The following is a 13,469-nucleotide window of genomic DNA, read 5'->3' as shown; positions in this document are numbered from 1 at the left end:
AAGTATCACTTGAACTATCAAAATGACCTAACAAAACTTAAGTGTAGTTTCGTAAACCATAACCTACCAAAAAAATTCAAAAAGTGTGAAAAAAAGCACTTCAAGGCCGAAAATGGCAACCAAGTGTGTTAGTGCGACAGACTTTGTTTCAGACCAACCTAAAAAGAGTTCAAAACGTGTGTAGGCTTTCAAAACGATCGAACAATGCTTAAGTATAAGTTCGTAAATCACAACCGACCAAAATGTCAAAAAGTGCGACAAAAGCACCCGACATGTCAACCAAGTGTGCAAATTCAACAAACTTAGTTCCAAACCAAAATAAAAAGAGTTTAAAACCTCTGAACATTGCTTAAGTGTAAATTCGCAACTCATAACCCACCAAAAAGTTCAAAAAGAGTGAAAAAAGCACCGAGGACCTAAAATGGCAACCCAACCAAGTATGTAAGTGCAACAGACTTAGTCTCAAACAAACTTAAAAAGTGTTCCAACCGAGTCTACGTATCACTTGAAACTTTAAAAACAACCTCACAAAGTTTAAGTGTGGGTTTACAACTCCCAACGTACCGAAGAGTCAAGAACCGTGAAAAAAAGCACTTCAAAGATCACAAAGAAAATGGCAACCAAATGTGTAAGTACAACAAACTTAGCCTCAAACCAACCTTAAAAGTGTTCAAAATGAGTCTAACTATCGCTTGAATTTTAGAAACGATCTAACAAAGCTTAAGTGTTAGTTCGTTACTCATAGCCTAGCAAAAAGTTAAAAAAGTGAGAAAAGAGCCTTTCAAGACCCAAAATGGCGACAAAGTGTGTAAGTTTAAGTTTAAAACGAACCTAAAAAGTGTTGAAAACATGTCTACGTATCACTTGGACCTTAAAAAAACGACCTAAGACATCTTAAGTGTAAGTTCATAACTCACAACCTAGCAGAAAGTTCAAAAAGTGTGAAAAAAGCACTTTAAGACCCAAAGTGGCAACCGTGTGTGTGTGAGTGCAACAAACTTAGTGCCGAACCAACCTAAAACGCATTCAAAACATGTCTAAGTATCGCTTGAACTTTCAAAACGGTCTAACAAATCTTAACTGTAAGTTCGTAACTCATAACGTACCAAAAAGTTCAAAAAAGATTGAAAAGAAGCACTTCAAGACCTAGAATGCCAAGTGTGTAAGTGCAACAAACTTAAATTCAAACAAACCAAAAAAGCATTCGAAACACGTCTTAGCTTCCAAACGACCTAATGACGCTTAAGTATAAGTTTGTAACTCATAACTTGCCAAAAAGTTCAAAAAAGTGTGGAAAAAGCCCTTCGATGGCAATCATGTCTGTATGTGCAACAAACTTAGTTCGAAACAACCTAAAACCTGTTCAAAACATGTCTAAGTACCATTCGAACTTAAAAAAATGGCCTAACAATGCTCAAGTATAATTTCGTAACTCATAACCTACCAAAAAAATTCAAACATTGTAAAAAAAGCACTTCAAGACCCAAAATGGCAATTAAGTGTGTAGATGCAACAAACTGAGTCTCAAACAAACCTAAAAGGTGTTCAAAACGTGTCTAAGTATCACTTGAACTATCAAAATGACCTAACAAAACTTAAGTGTAGTTTCGTAAACCATAACCTACCAAAAAAATTCAAAAAGTGTGAAAAAAAGCACTTCAAGGCCGAAAATGGCAACCAAGTGTGTTAGTGCGACAAACTTTGTTTCAGACCAACCTAAAAAGAGTTCAAAACGTGTGTAGGCTTTCAAAACGATCGATCAATGCTTAAGTATAAGTTCGTAAATCACAACCGACCAAAATGTCAAAAAGTGCGACAAAAGCACCCGACATGTCAACCAAGTGTGCAAGTTCAACAAACTTAGTTCCAAACCAAAATAAAAAGAGTTTAAAACCTCTGAACATTGCTTAAGTGTAAATTCGCAACTCATAACCGACCAAAAAGTTCAAAAAGAGTGAAAAAAGCACCGAGGACCTAAAATGGCAACCCAACCAAGTATGTAAGTGCAACAGACTTAGTCTCAAACAAACTTAAAAAGTGTTCCAACCGAGTCTACGTATCACTTGAAACTTTAAAAACAACCTCACAAAGTTTAAGTGTAGGTTTACAACTCCCAACGTACCGAAGAGTCAAGAACCGTGAAAAAAAGCACTTCAAAGATCACAAAGAAAATGGCAACCAAATGTGTAAGTACAACAAACTTAGCCTCAAACCAACCTTAAAAGTGTTCAAAATGAGTCTAACTATCGCTTGAATTTTAGAAACGATCTAACAAAGCTTAAGTGTTAGTTCGTTACTCATAGCCTAGCAAAAAGTTAAAAATGTGAGAAAAGAGCCTTTCAAGACCCAAAATGGCGACAAAGTGTGTAAGTTTAAGTTTAAAACGAACCTAAAAAGTGTTGAAAACATGTCTACGTATCACTTGGACCTTAAAAAACGACCTAAGACATCTTAAGTGTAAGTTCATAACTCACAACCTAGCAGAAAGTTCAAAAAGTGTGAAAAAAGCACTTTAAGACCCAAAGTGGCAACCGTGTGTGTGTGAGTGCAACAAACTTAGTGCCGAACCAACCTAAAACGCATTCAAAACATGTCTAAGTATCACTTGAACTTTCAAAACGGTCTAACAAAAGTTTACAACTCCCAACGTACCGAAAAGTCAAGAACTGTGAAAAAAGCACTTCAAAGACCACAAAGAAAATGACAACCAAATGTGTAAGTACGACAAACTTAGCACTTCAAGACCCAAAATAGCAATTAAGTATGTAGATGCAACAAACTGAGTCTCAAACAAACTTAAAAGGTGTTCAAAACAAACTAAAAGGTGTTCAAAACAAACCGAAACCAAACATGGGAACAATCAAGAACAACCTCAAGAAATTTCAACAATGGCATGAAAACATGCAACAAAAACTATTAAGAAAGGAAAAATTACCTCAGGTATCCTAGAATTTCCACCAAGAATTAAATAACGTACAAGATTACCTCAGATGATTGGAAACAAAGAAGAAGACCTTTGTATAGATTCGGATTCTTCTAAGAAAGAGGAATTAATTCCTAAATCTTCATCCCAACATTCCTGCAAGATTTCAACCCCTAACTTTGTTTCACACCCATTCACATTACAGAAACATGAATAAAAAAAGTTTCCAAGATTCAAAGAAGAATCTGACTCAAACAAAAGAGAAATGCAATTTCATCAAGATTTTCAAGTAAAAAAGATAGTTGTTTCAATATCCAATCTCAAATTTAGCAGACTTTAATTTTTTTCAGAACATTCCACAAGAATTGCATTCAAAAAAGAACCAAGATTGAATCTTATGTTTGTATCTCTACTAAACCAACATTAAATTAAGACTATATCAAGCTTAATTTTCATGAAGTATTCTAAACCTCTCAACTTAAACAGATTAACATTACCTGTCTAGATCGACATTACTATCGATTGCAAAACTTAAAGAAATGGGAGCCATGGAATCTCTCGCCCATTTCTCAATGAATCCAGTGCCCCTCTTGTTATGGTTCTTCTATTCAATGTTAACTCACCTCCTTTTCCAGCCTACATCTTTTAGAAATCAAACTCAATCGTGCGATTGGAATGACCAAAATTGGAATTCAATTAAGTCACTTCATTCTTAAAAATTTGAAAGCGAAATTAAATGAATTTAGACTCATTTATTCATATATATATGTATGTGTCTACTTGACCTAATCGGTTGGACTCTAAGGGATAGGCAGGTCTGGTTTTGGTTAGGCCAAAAGGGAAGACTTCCCCACACAAGCTCTAATACTGAGGGAGCTCAACGCATTTAACTTGACCTAACTGGTTGGAATTTAAGGGTTAGGCAGGTCTGGTTTTGGTTAGGCCAAAAGTGAAGAGTTCCTCACACAAGCTCTGATACTGATGGAGCTCAAGGCTTTCTACTTGACCTAACCGGCTAGACTCTAAGGGATAGGCAGGTCTGGTTTTGGTTAGGCCAAAAGTGAAAAGTTCCCCACACAAGCTCTGATACTGAGGGAGCTCAACGCATTCTACTTCACCTAACCGGCTGGGTTTTAAAGGCTAGGAAGGTCGGGTTTTGGTTAGGCCCAAAGTGAAGAGTTCCCCACACAAGCTCTGATACTGAGGGAGCTCAACGCATTCTTCACCTAACCGGTTGGGTTTTAAAGGCTAGGAATGTATGGTTTTGGTTAGGCCAAAAGTGAAGAGTTCCCCACACAAGCTCTGATACTGAGGGAGCTCAACGCATTCTAATTGACCTAACCGGCTCGACTTTATGGGCTACGTAGGTCTTGTTTTGGTTAGGCCAAAATTGAAGAGTTCCCTACACAAGCTCTGATACTGAGGGAGCTCAACGCATTCTACTTGACCTAACCGGTTGGACTCTAAGGGCTAGGCAAGTCTGGTTTTGGTTAAGCGAAGAGTGAAGAGTTCCCCACACAAGCTCTGATACTGAGGGAGCTCAACGCATTCTACTTCACCTAACCGGTTGGGTTTTAAAGGCTAGGAAGGTCTGGTTTTGGTTAGGCCAAAAGTGAAGAGTTCCCCACACAAGCTCTGATACTGAGGGAGCTCAACGCATTCTAATTGACCTAACCGGCTCGACTTTATGGGCTACGTAGGTCTGGTTTTGGTTAGGCCAAAAGTGAAGAGTTCCCCACACAAGCTCTGATACTGAGGGAGCTCAACGCATTCTACTTGACCTAACCGGCTGGAATCTAAGGGCTAGGCAAGTCTGTTTTGGTTAAGCGAAAAGTGAAGAGTTCCCCACACAAGCTCTGATACTGAGGGAGCTCAACGCTTTCTTCACCTAACCGGTTTGGTTCTAAAGGCTAGGAAGGTCTGGTTTTGGTTAGGCCAAAAGTGAAGAGTTCCCCACACAAGCTCTGATACTGAGGGAGCTCAACGCATTCTAATTGACCTAACCGGCTGGACTTTATGTGCAAGGTAGGTCTGGTTTTGGTTAGGCCAAAAGTGAAGAGTTCCCCACACAAGCTCTGATACTGAGGGAGCTCAACGCATTCTACTTCACCTAACCGGCAGGACTCTAAGGGCTAGGCAGGTCTTGTTTTTGTTAGGCGAAAAGTGAAAAGTTCCCCACACAAGCTCTGATACTGAGGGAACTCAACGCATTCTACTTCACCTAACCGGTTGGGTTTTGAAGGCTAGGAAGGTCTGGTTTTGGTTAGGCCAAAAGTGAAGAGTTCCCCACACAAGCTCTGATACTGAGGGAGCTCAACGCATTCTACTTGACCTAACCGGCTGGATTCTAAGGGCTAGGCAAGTATGGTTTTGGTTAGGCGAAAAGTGAAGAGTTCCCCACACAAGCTCTGATACTGAGGGAGCTCAATGCATTCTACTTCACCTAACCGGTTGGGTTTTGAAGGCTAGGAAGGTCTGGTTTTGGTTAGGCCAAAAGTGAAGAGTTCCCCACACAAGCTCTGATACTGAGGGAGCTCAACGCATTCTACTTGACCTAACCGGCTGGATTCTAAGGGCTAGGCAAGTCTGGTTTTGGTTAGGCGAAAAGTGAAGAGTTCCCCACACAAGCTCTGATACTGAGGGAGCTCAACGCATTCTACTTCACCTAACCGGTTGGGTTTTGAAGGCTAGGAAGGTCTGGTTTTGGTTAGGCCAAAAGTGAAGAGTTCCCCACACAAGCTCTGATACTGAGGGAGCTCAACGCATTCTACTTGACCTAACCGGCTGGATTCTAAGGGCTAGGCAAGTATGGTTTTGGTTAGGCGAAAAGTGAAGAGTTCCCCACACAAGCTCTGATACTGAGGGAGCTCAATGCATTCTACTTCACCTAACCGGTTGGGTTTTGATGGCTAGGAAGGTCTGGTTTTGGTTAGGCCAAAAGTGAAGAGTTCCCCACACAAGCTCTGATACTGAGGGAGCTCAACGCATTCTACTTGACCTAACCGGTTGGATTCTAAGGGCTAGGCAAGTTTGGTTTTGGTTAGGCGAAAAGTGAAGAGTTCCCCACACAAGCTCTGATACTGAGGGAGCTCAATGCATTCTACTTCACCTAACCGGTTGGGTTTTAAAGGCTAGGAAGGTCTGGTTTTGGTTAGGCCAAAAGTGAAGAGTTCCCCACACAAGCTCTGATACTGAGGGAGCTCAACGCATTCTAATTGACCTAACCGGCTCGACTTTATGGGCTACGTAGGTCTGGTTTTGGTTAGGCCAAAAGTGAAGAGTTCCCCACACAAGCTCTGATACTGAGGGAGCTCAACGCATTCTACTTGACCTAACCGGCTGGACTCTAAGGGCTAGGCAAGTCTGGTTTTGGTTAAGCGAAAAGTGAAGAGTTCCCCACACAAGCTCTGATACTGAGGGAGCTCAACGCATTCTTCACCTAACCGGTTGGGTTTTGAAGGCTAGGAAGGTCTGGTTTTGGTTAGGCCAAAAGTGAAGAGTTCCCCACACAAGCTCTGATACTGAGGGAGCTCAACGCATTCTAATTGACCTAACCGGCTGGACTTTATGTGTTAAGTAGGTCTGGTTTTGGTTAGGCCAAAAGTGAAGAGTTCCCCACACAAGCTCTGATACTGAGGGAGCTCAACGCATTCTACTTGACCTAACCGGCTGGACTCTAAGGGCTAGGCAGGTCTTGTTTTGGTTAGGCGAAAAGTGAAGAGTTCCCCACACAAGCTCTGATACTGAGGGAACTCAACGCATTCTACTTCAACTAACCGGTTGGGTTTTGAAGGCTAGGAAGGTCTGGTTTTGGTTAGGCCAAAAGTGAAGAGTTCCCCACACAAGCTCTGATACTGAGGGAGCTCAACGCATTCTAATTGACCTAACCGGCTGGACTTTATGTGTTAAGTAGGTCTGGTTTTGGTTAGGCCAAAAGTGAAGAGTTCCCCACACAAGCTCTGATACTGAGGGAGCTCAACGCATTCTACTTGACCTAACCGGCTGGACTCTAAGGGCTAGGCAGGTCTTGTTTTGGTTAGGCGAAAAGTGAAGAGTTCCCCACACAAGCTCTGATACTGAGGGAACTCAACGCATTCTACTTCACCTAACCGGTTGGGTTTTGAAGGCTAGGAAGGTCTGGTTTTGGTTAGGCCAAAAGTGAAGAGTTCCCCACACAAGCTCTGATACTGAGGGAGCTCAACGCATTCTACTTGACCTAACCGGCTGGACTTTAAGGGCTATGTAGGTCTGGTTGTGGTTAGGCGAAAAGTGAAGAGTTCCCCACACAAGCTCTGATACTGAGGGAGCCTAACGTATTCTACTTGACCTAACCGAGTCGACTCTAAGGGCTAGGCAGATCTTGTTTTGGTTAGGCCATGTTTTCAACACATATTATTAAGTATGTACAGTATTTAAAATATTTAGAAAATGGATAGCATGTCTTCTACACATTTCTAAGCTATCAAAGAATGCATTTTCAACATATTTAAAATATTCAAATGACAAACACAATCACAAACCCGAGCTCCATGCTCAAGGGTTAGGCAGACATGCTTGTCTAAGCTAGAAAGCAAATTAGACATGGTATTTATTTTAAGAATAAAGAAATTGAAAAAGTTTAAAATTTGGACATTTTTGGCAAAATGAAAATTTCCCAAAGGACATAGAACATGCAAAGCTACAACCCTACCCCCCACTTAAAACTTTAACTTGTCTTCAAAGCATTTTAAGCAAGATTGTAAGGATAAAAAAAAGAGATAGGGAACAGAAAACTTCCCCTTGCTTGCAAAGGTTCCAAATTCGATTATACTTCATTTTCCTTTATTCCTACAAAAAGAAAACAATAATTTCTATAAAATTTTATTAAAGAAGTTAAACTAAAAATTTATGGGTATCTAGGATGTTAAAATCAACGAGAAAAATAAGTTCTGTTTTAATAAGAACATCCTCAACTATGCCTATGGGGCTAACATATAGGACCTATCCACTAATTGGATACTTACATTGATCTTTTGCAAATTATTTAACCCTAGTTCTTTTCCCACATACCCCACAAATCATCAATTGATGGGTATCTAAATCCATTTCCTCTTAAGCTTGGAATGAGAACTAAAACCACCACCTACACACGAGTATTTTTCACATGCATCAGAATAATACCATCACCCTAAATAAATAAAAGGCTACGATCTTGAGGTCTACATATAATCTATCAATTCCAATTCCTTGAAAGTTAAATTTTTCCATCTATTACAGCGAGGAAAAGGGATACTAAACATCCAAGTACAACGAAACATCCATCATACGTTCCACAATTTAATTATAGATCAAATATCATCCCAGATTCGTTAATTTGTATGCACTTCAAAATTATAGACTACTTGCTTAGTTGCTTTCACATGGGAGACTTCAGCAGCTGGTTTTTAAATGTTTGCATGTGGAAAAACTTCATAGCAGCTATGAAATATCTATTCAAGATACTTTCATTGGCCACTCTCTAATCTACTTTTTCTGTGATTTTATTATGTCAAAAGAATGGAATGATCTAGAGTTTCACTAGCGGTGCATTAAGGATCCCATCCGAAACGAGATACATAAAAGTGGACAGACAGAAAAGACAAGCATACCAGTCCAGAAGCTAGTGGCATTCCATATTCCAGAGCAGTAAGAAAATCATCATCAAGTGTCACTTCATAAGAACCATCCTCATCTTTTTGGCAATTGAAGTCCAAAGAGTCTGTTTCAGAAACAGCTGAGCCATGCTTTTCATTGTGTTGCCTGATCTGGTTTTCTAATCATCCTCTGTGCCAATTTTGTTTGTTTTAAAAGAAAAGGATCATTACAACCATTCCAATTATCATGGAACCGAAACACTAAAACGTTCCAATAGAAACTATTATTTCTTGACATGGCACATAAACCAATAATGCACAAGTATACCAAGCAAGAAGAATAGAATGCTCATGTAGAGCTTGGACGCACATTGTTATGGAGTTAAGCACATAACACATAACAAAAACGATTCCTTTGGTAACCTTTTGACTGAAAGGGTCTATACAAGATGGAACAAAGTGTAGGAAAGTTATCTTCCAAAAGGTGATAGATTATCCAGTTTAATTTTAGTTCAATACCAATGTACTTTCTCTCTTTCAAATGCCATGAAATTGGCTAAAAAGTTTCATCATGTGTGCACCCTTCTAACATTAATGATTGATATAATCAACTCTTACTTGATAAATACGATCGATCAATTCGGAAAATGCATTGGCCAGCTCACGACCACAAATGAAAAGTTCAAATCTTTCTGTGAACCCTGCATGGCTAATAATGCACAAGAAATGAAAATTTTTAACCCCTCCCAGGTAAGAAGAAAGAAATGATAGAAAAGACATTCAAACAACTGTTGGTTGGTGTAAAGATTTGAGATCTCCATCATGGTCATCCTCCAATAATTTCCCAAAGAGGAGAATAATTGAATATTTTAGGATGGAAAACAAAATTGATAATGACCCAGAGCTTATTTCCTTGGAGTTCTTGTAGATTACTAAAGGGATTAGACAATACGACTTTGTGTTTTAACATCAAGAGTGGATATCTTGTTGTAGCACAAACTTAACTTAGAACAGTATGCTCCGTAAATTATGCTTTTATGTTTCTGCTTCAATAATTAGTTGTTTTTGTGTGTGCACTCTCACATATATATTCTAAATGATGATTATCTTTCTTGTCCTACAAATGAATCCTTGGTTACGAATGGAATGGACAAATTTGACAATAAGATTGATAGAATCTAAGCCAGCAAAGGATGAAGTTTCATACCTGGGGGAGTGGAAGAATTGAAAGAACGTCAATTGTGAAGTAAGATAAAAAGAATCTCCAAGCTCTTGTGCAAACACCATCACCGGCTTCATCAGGTTTTGCATTATAAAATGTGGAATATCTAAAATGAAAATGACAGACTATGAGAATTATGTAGAGGAAGTCTATGATTGAGCTAACAATTACAACTACTATTCTCATCTTGTTGTCAAATCCAACACATCTTTTGCCTTAATCAACCAACAAGGTGTAACAGAACAAAGGATCCAACAAGGTAGCAATCACACACAACATGACAAGTATTTCATTCCACAAATGAAGAAATACCGGGTTTCTATCACCCAAACATTTAAGATATCCCAAACCTTTACTCCTAACTTCTCGATCAAATCTTATGTTTCCAAAACTCGTAAGCCTATCAAAACTAGTAGTAAAGCTTGTTGAAATTGATCGAAATGTTCTCAGTGAGCATGTTTCTCCAATATACGAAGGTTTACTCCTGGACAGGGGACAAAGCAAGTGGAACAGATGAACCAACAGATACTTCTACTATTTGATTTTGAAGAAAAGAATCACAGGAGATGGGGGACATCAGAAGAATTTCAACCGCACACAGAAAACAGATAAAAAATAGTATAGTTGACAACCCAACAACCATTTAACTGCAATATTTCCTAAATGATTAGCTGGTAATTCTTTAATCTTAGAAGAGAACTAGAAATCGCCCTGGTCTATATACAATACATAGAGAAATGACAATGATGTGAGTGATTGTTACTAAAGGAAAAAAATAGTTTACTGATGATGAATTGAAGTAGCCTTTCCTTTGTAATTGAATGATTTAAAGAGTGATCTAATGAATGTTATAAAAAGTAAATGAGGGGAGAAACTCAACCATGGAGAGAAAATGGATGGTGAATGAAGTACCAAAAAAGAAACTAGCAAATGCAGTCATAGTTAAAATAAAACCATTTTCAAAAGTAGTCATAACTCAACCAAATGGCACTTATTTTCTACAAACCCAACTTCTTTTCACTTTTGAAATATTCAATTTGTGTTAGTTCCTACACACAAAAAGATCTCAAACTCCTGAAATGGATAGAATTACAGGGCTACAGGTTATAGTATTTTTGTGAATCTAAAGCAATTATGAAGCATAACCAAGTAGCAAACACAAACACTTGATGAAACTACTAACAGTCACAAAAACTTTGGAAGTTAGAAGTGTAGAGAAAGAAAGTGAGAGAAGTCAATTCTGGCAAAGTGAGAGAAGTCAGTTTTGGCTTAAAAAATCCCTTTTGACTCCTTCCCAACTTCCTAGATGCAGTTGAACCCCTTCAAAATGACCATAACTGACTCAACTTACAGTAAAAAATCAAATTGAGTGAACATATGGCAAGTGGGTTCAATTCCTTTTACCACAGAAAACTATAATACAAGTTCTTTCACTACCTAAAACCTAAATTCCACAACCACAGTTATGCAAGAAGAAGAACAAGAACAAAAATGCCTCTTAAACTCCAACAAGAAGTACAGAAGAACTTGAATTCCAAAAGGGAACTTTACTTACCTCCGTACTTCCATGGCTGAATTGAGTGAGCTAGAAATTAGAAAACACAAAGAATGAAGCTGATTTTGAGGTGCATCCGGAAGGCAATTTAAAGCTTTTGGCAGTAGCTATGTAACAAGTTTCCAAAGTGAGCCACCATAATCGACTAAAAATGGAAACCAAAATGAATGAGCAATCAAAGAAATATTAAGTATATCTGAAGAAACAAACATATTATTCTGATAAACCCTGCATAATTATTCTGAGATTATAAAGATGGTGTTTAAAATTGTATTCAATTCATTTTAAAAGGTTAACCATGAAAAGGAAGAACAGTGGAGACCATGAACTACTAAAGGCATGCAATTTTTCACAATATCATGATGAGAGACTTCATGCTTTAAGTAGTCTTTGACACAAATCAAGACTATAAAGTGTCAAACATTTTCTAATCTTTATTAAAGTTGATCTTTTTTCATGCTTTAGTAACAGAACTAATTTCACTTAACAAGGTCCAATGCATACTGAAGTCAGTTCCACCAATCTACAAAATTACAATATTAAAAATATAAAGGATGGCATACAAATTATATATAGACATTTTGGACAACTGCAACTTTTTTTTAGTACACGGTTGCAGGGATAGGGGTGCACTCAGGTGCGCATATTAGCACGAGGAAGATAAAAACCTTCATTAGAAGCCGAGTAACGGCTGCCATTGTGGATACACACTCCTCTGTTAAATTTTCTACACCAGATTTTACATCTTCTCTAATCTGTGAGATGATTCAACATAAGACCAAATTAATTTTTCATATTACAGAAAAATATCATTACACCACACAAATTAAGAAAAAAATATACCAAAACCCCCATAATCACACTACGTAAACTACCTTAGCAACAGAATCAGACAACCCAGGGATGGAATTATCCGGAACGGTCTCCATACTGAGCTTCCGCTTAAGTGGGTTAGAAGATGGAGCAGGCTCTTCAACTTAGTCGGCGAGGGTTTGGAATCGGGAACCATGGAGTTGGGAATTTGGGATCTGACGGTGAAGCATTTTCTTTGGAAGACGACATAGGTTTCCTAGGGGTCTTCCGCCCTTGATTCCGGCGCCGTTAGCGCAAGGAATAGAAAATGGGCAGTGGATCGGCGAGATGGGTATTTAGCAAGATAGGGTTTCTTGGGTGGATGCTTCATTTTAGAGAATAGAAATTGAGAGAAAGGAAGAGTGAAGATTCTGAGGAAGACGAAGGAGACAAGAGATCGAGAGAGAAGGGGAGGCGGAGAGAGGGGTAAGAGGGGGGAGATAGTTGCCGTTGAGAAGAAAGATGAAGAAATTAGAAATGAGGGAGAAGCGGAGTTGCTTTTTTGAAATTTGAAATGAAATGAAACTTTTTAATTTTTAACAAGTTATTAGAGATTTTGAATTAAAAAAATAATATATAATTAAAGTTAAAAGAATATATACGTGCATACACATTTTTTGCAAAAGAATATTTAATGCACTTGTTTTTTTAAATAGTTTTTAGACAAACTATTATAAATTGTGATGCTATTTTACTAATAGACATTATTTAATAAAATCTGAAAATTTAATATATTTAAAAACAAATCTAATTTTTAAAACAACTCTAATTTTATATTAAAAATAATAATAAAACAGATAAAATATTTTTCTATCAAGTATAAAAAATTTGTCTCGTTGAAGTTTCTTATTAAACATAAATAACTATATATCATTAAAATATTTTATTTATAAATATGTTAAAAAATAAATTCAGTAATTTAAAATAATTTCTTCATAACTTTTCATCAAACTATGTTTTTTCCATAAATGATTTATTTTGTATTTTTTATAGCCACGTGGAGAAAAAAATAAAAAGTGTGAAAACGTGTCCTATCGGGCGCCGATTCGGTGTTTCGTTTTAGTGCCCGAAATTCAACCATTTATCTATTTAACTACAATTTACAATAAATCACAACTCATTTTTATTTCTTAATTCTTCCTATTTAAGTATTCCGTAATTAGTTATAAGTTTCTACCATATAATTTGATCACAATTGAGTCTTATCATATTTCATGACTCTAGTTTAATATTCATGGGGAAAATATAAAAAAGTACATAGTCATTTCTATAAAAAAAAAAAAAAAAAAAAAAAAAGAAACCTGA

The 13,469-nt window shown here is 37.6% G+C and overlaps 1 protein-coding gene across 2 annotated transcripts; it reads right to left on the bottom strand.

The window, feature by feature from the left end:
- Positions 1 to 7,659: 7,659 nt before the first annotated feature.
- Positions 7,660 to 12,658, bottom strand: LOC127149059 (uncharacterized). 2 transcript variants are annotated; one of them, XR_007820285.1, is made up of 7 exons: positions 12,188 to 12,658; positions 11,981 to 12,067; positions 11,313 to 11,419; positions 9,743 to 9,863; positions 9,154 to 9,244; positions 8,551 to 8,725; positions 7,662 to 7,750 (listed from the first exon to the last, which is right to left on the bottom strand). XR_007820285.1 is itself a non-coding variant. In XM_051083806.1 (5 exons), exons 1-5 carry the CDS (start codon positions 12,239 to 12,241, stop codon positions 7,745 to 7,747), a joined length of 375 nt encoding a protein of 124 aa, XP_050939763.1. In that variant the 5' UTR covers positions 12,242 to 12,658; the 3' UTR covers positions 7,660 to 7,744. The 2 variants fall into 2 exon arrangements, 1 of the variants encoding a protein (XP_050939763.1); XM_051083806.1 differs by lacking the exons at positions 8,551 to 8,725; positions 9,154 to 9,244 and having other exon boundaries at positions 7,660 to 7,750.
- Positions 12,659 to 13,469: the final 811 nt, after the last annotated feature.

Source organism: Cucumis melo, chromosome 4 (assembly GCF_025177605.1).
Source record: "Cucumis melo cultivar AY chromosome 4, USDA_Cmelo_AY_1.0, whole genome shotgun sequence".
NCBI classification, from domain to species: Eukaryota; Viridiplantae; Streptophyta; class Magnoliopsida; order Cucurbitales; family Cucurbitaceae; genus Cucumis; species Cucumis melo.
Note: the sequence above shows the minus strand (reverse complement) of the source record. Positions and strands in the feature narration are given on the sequence as shown.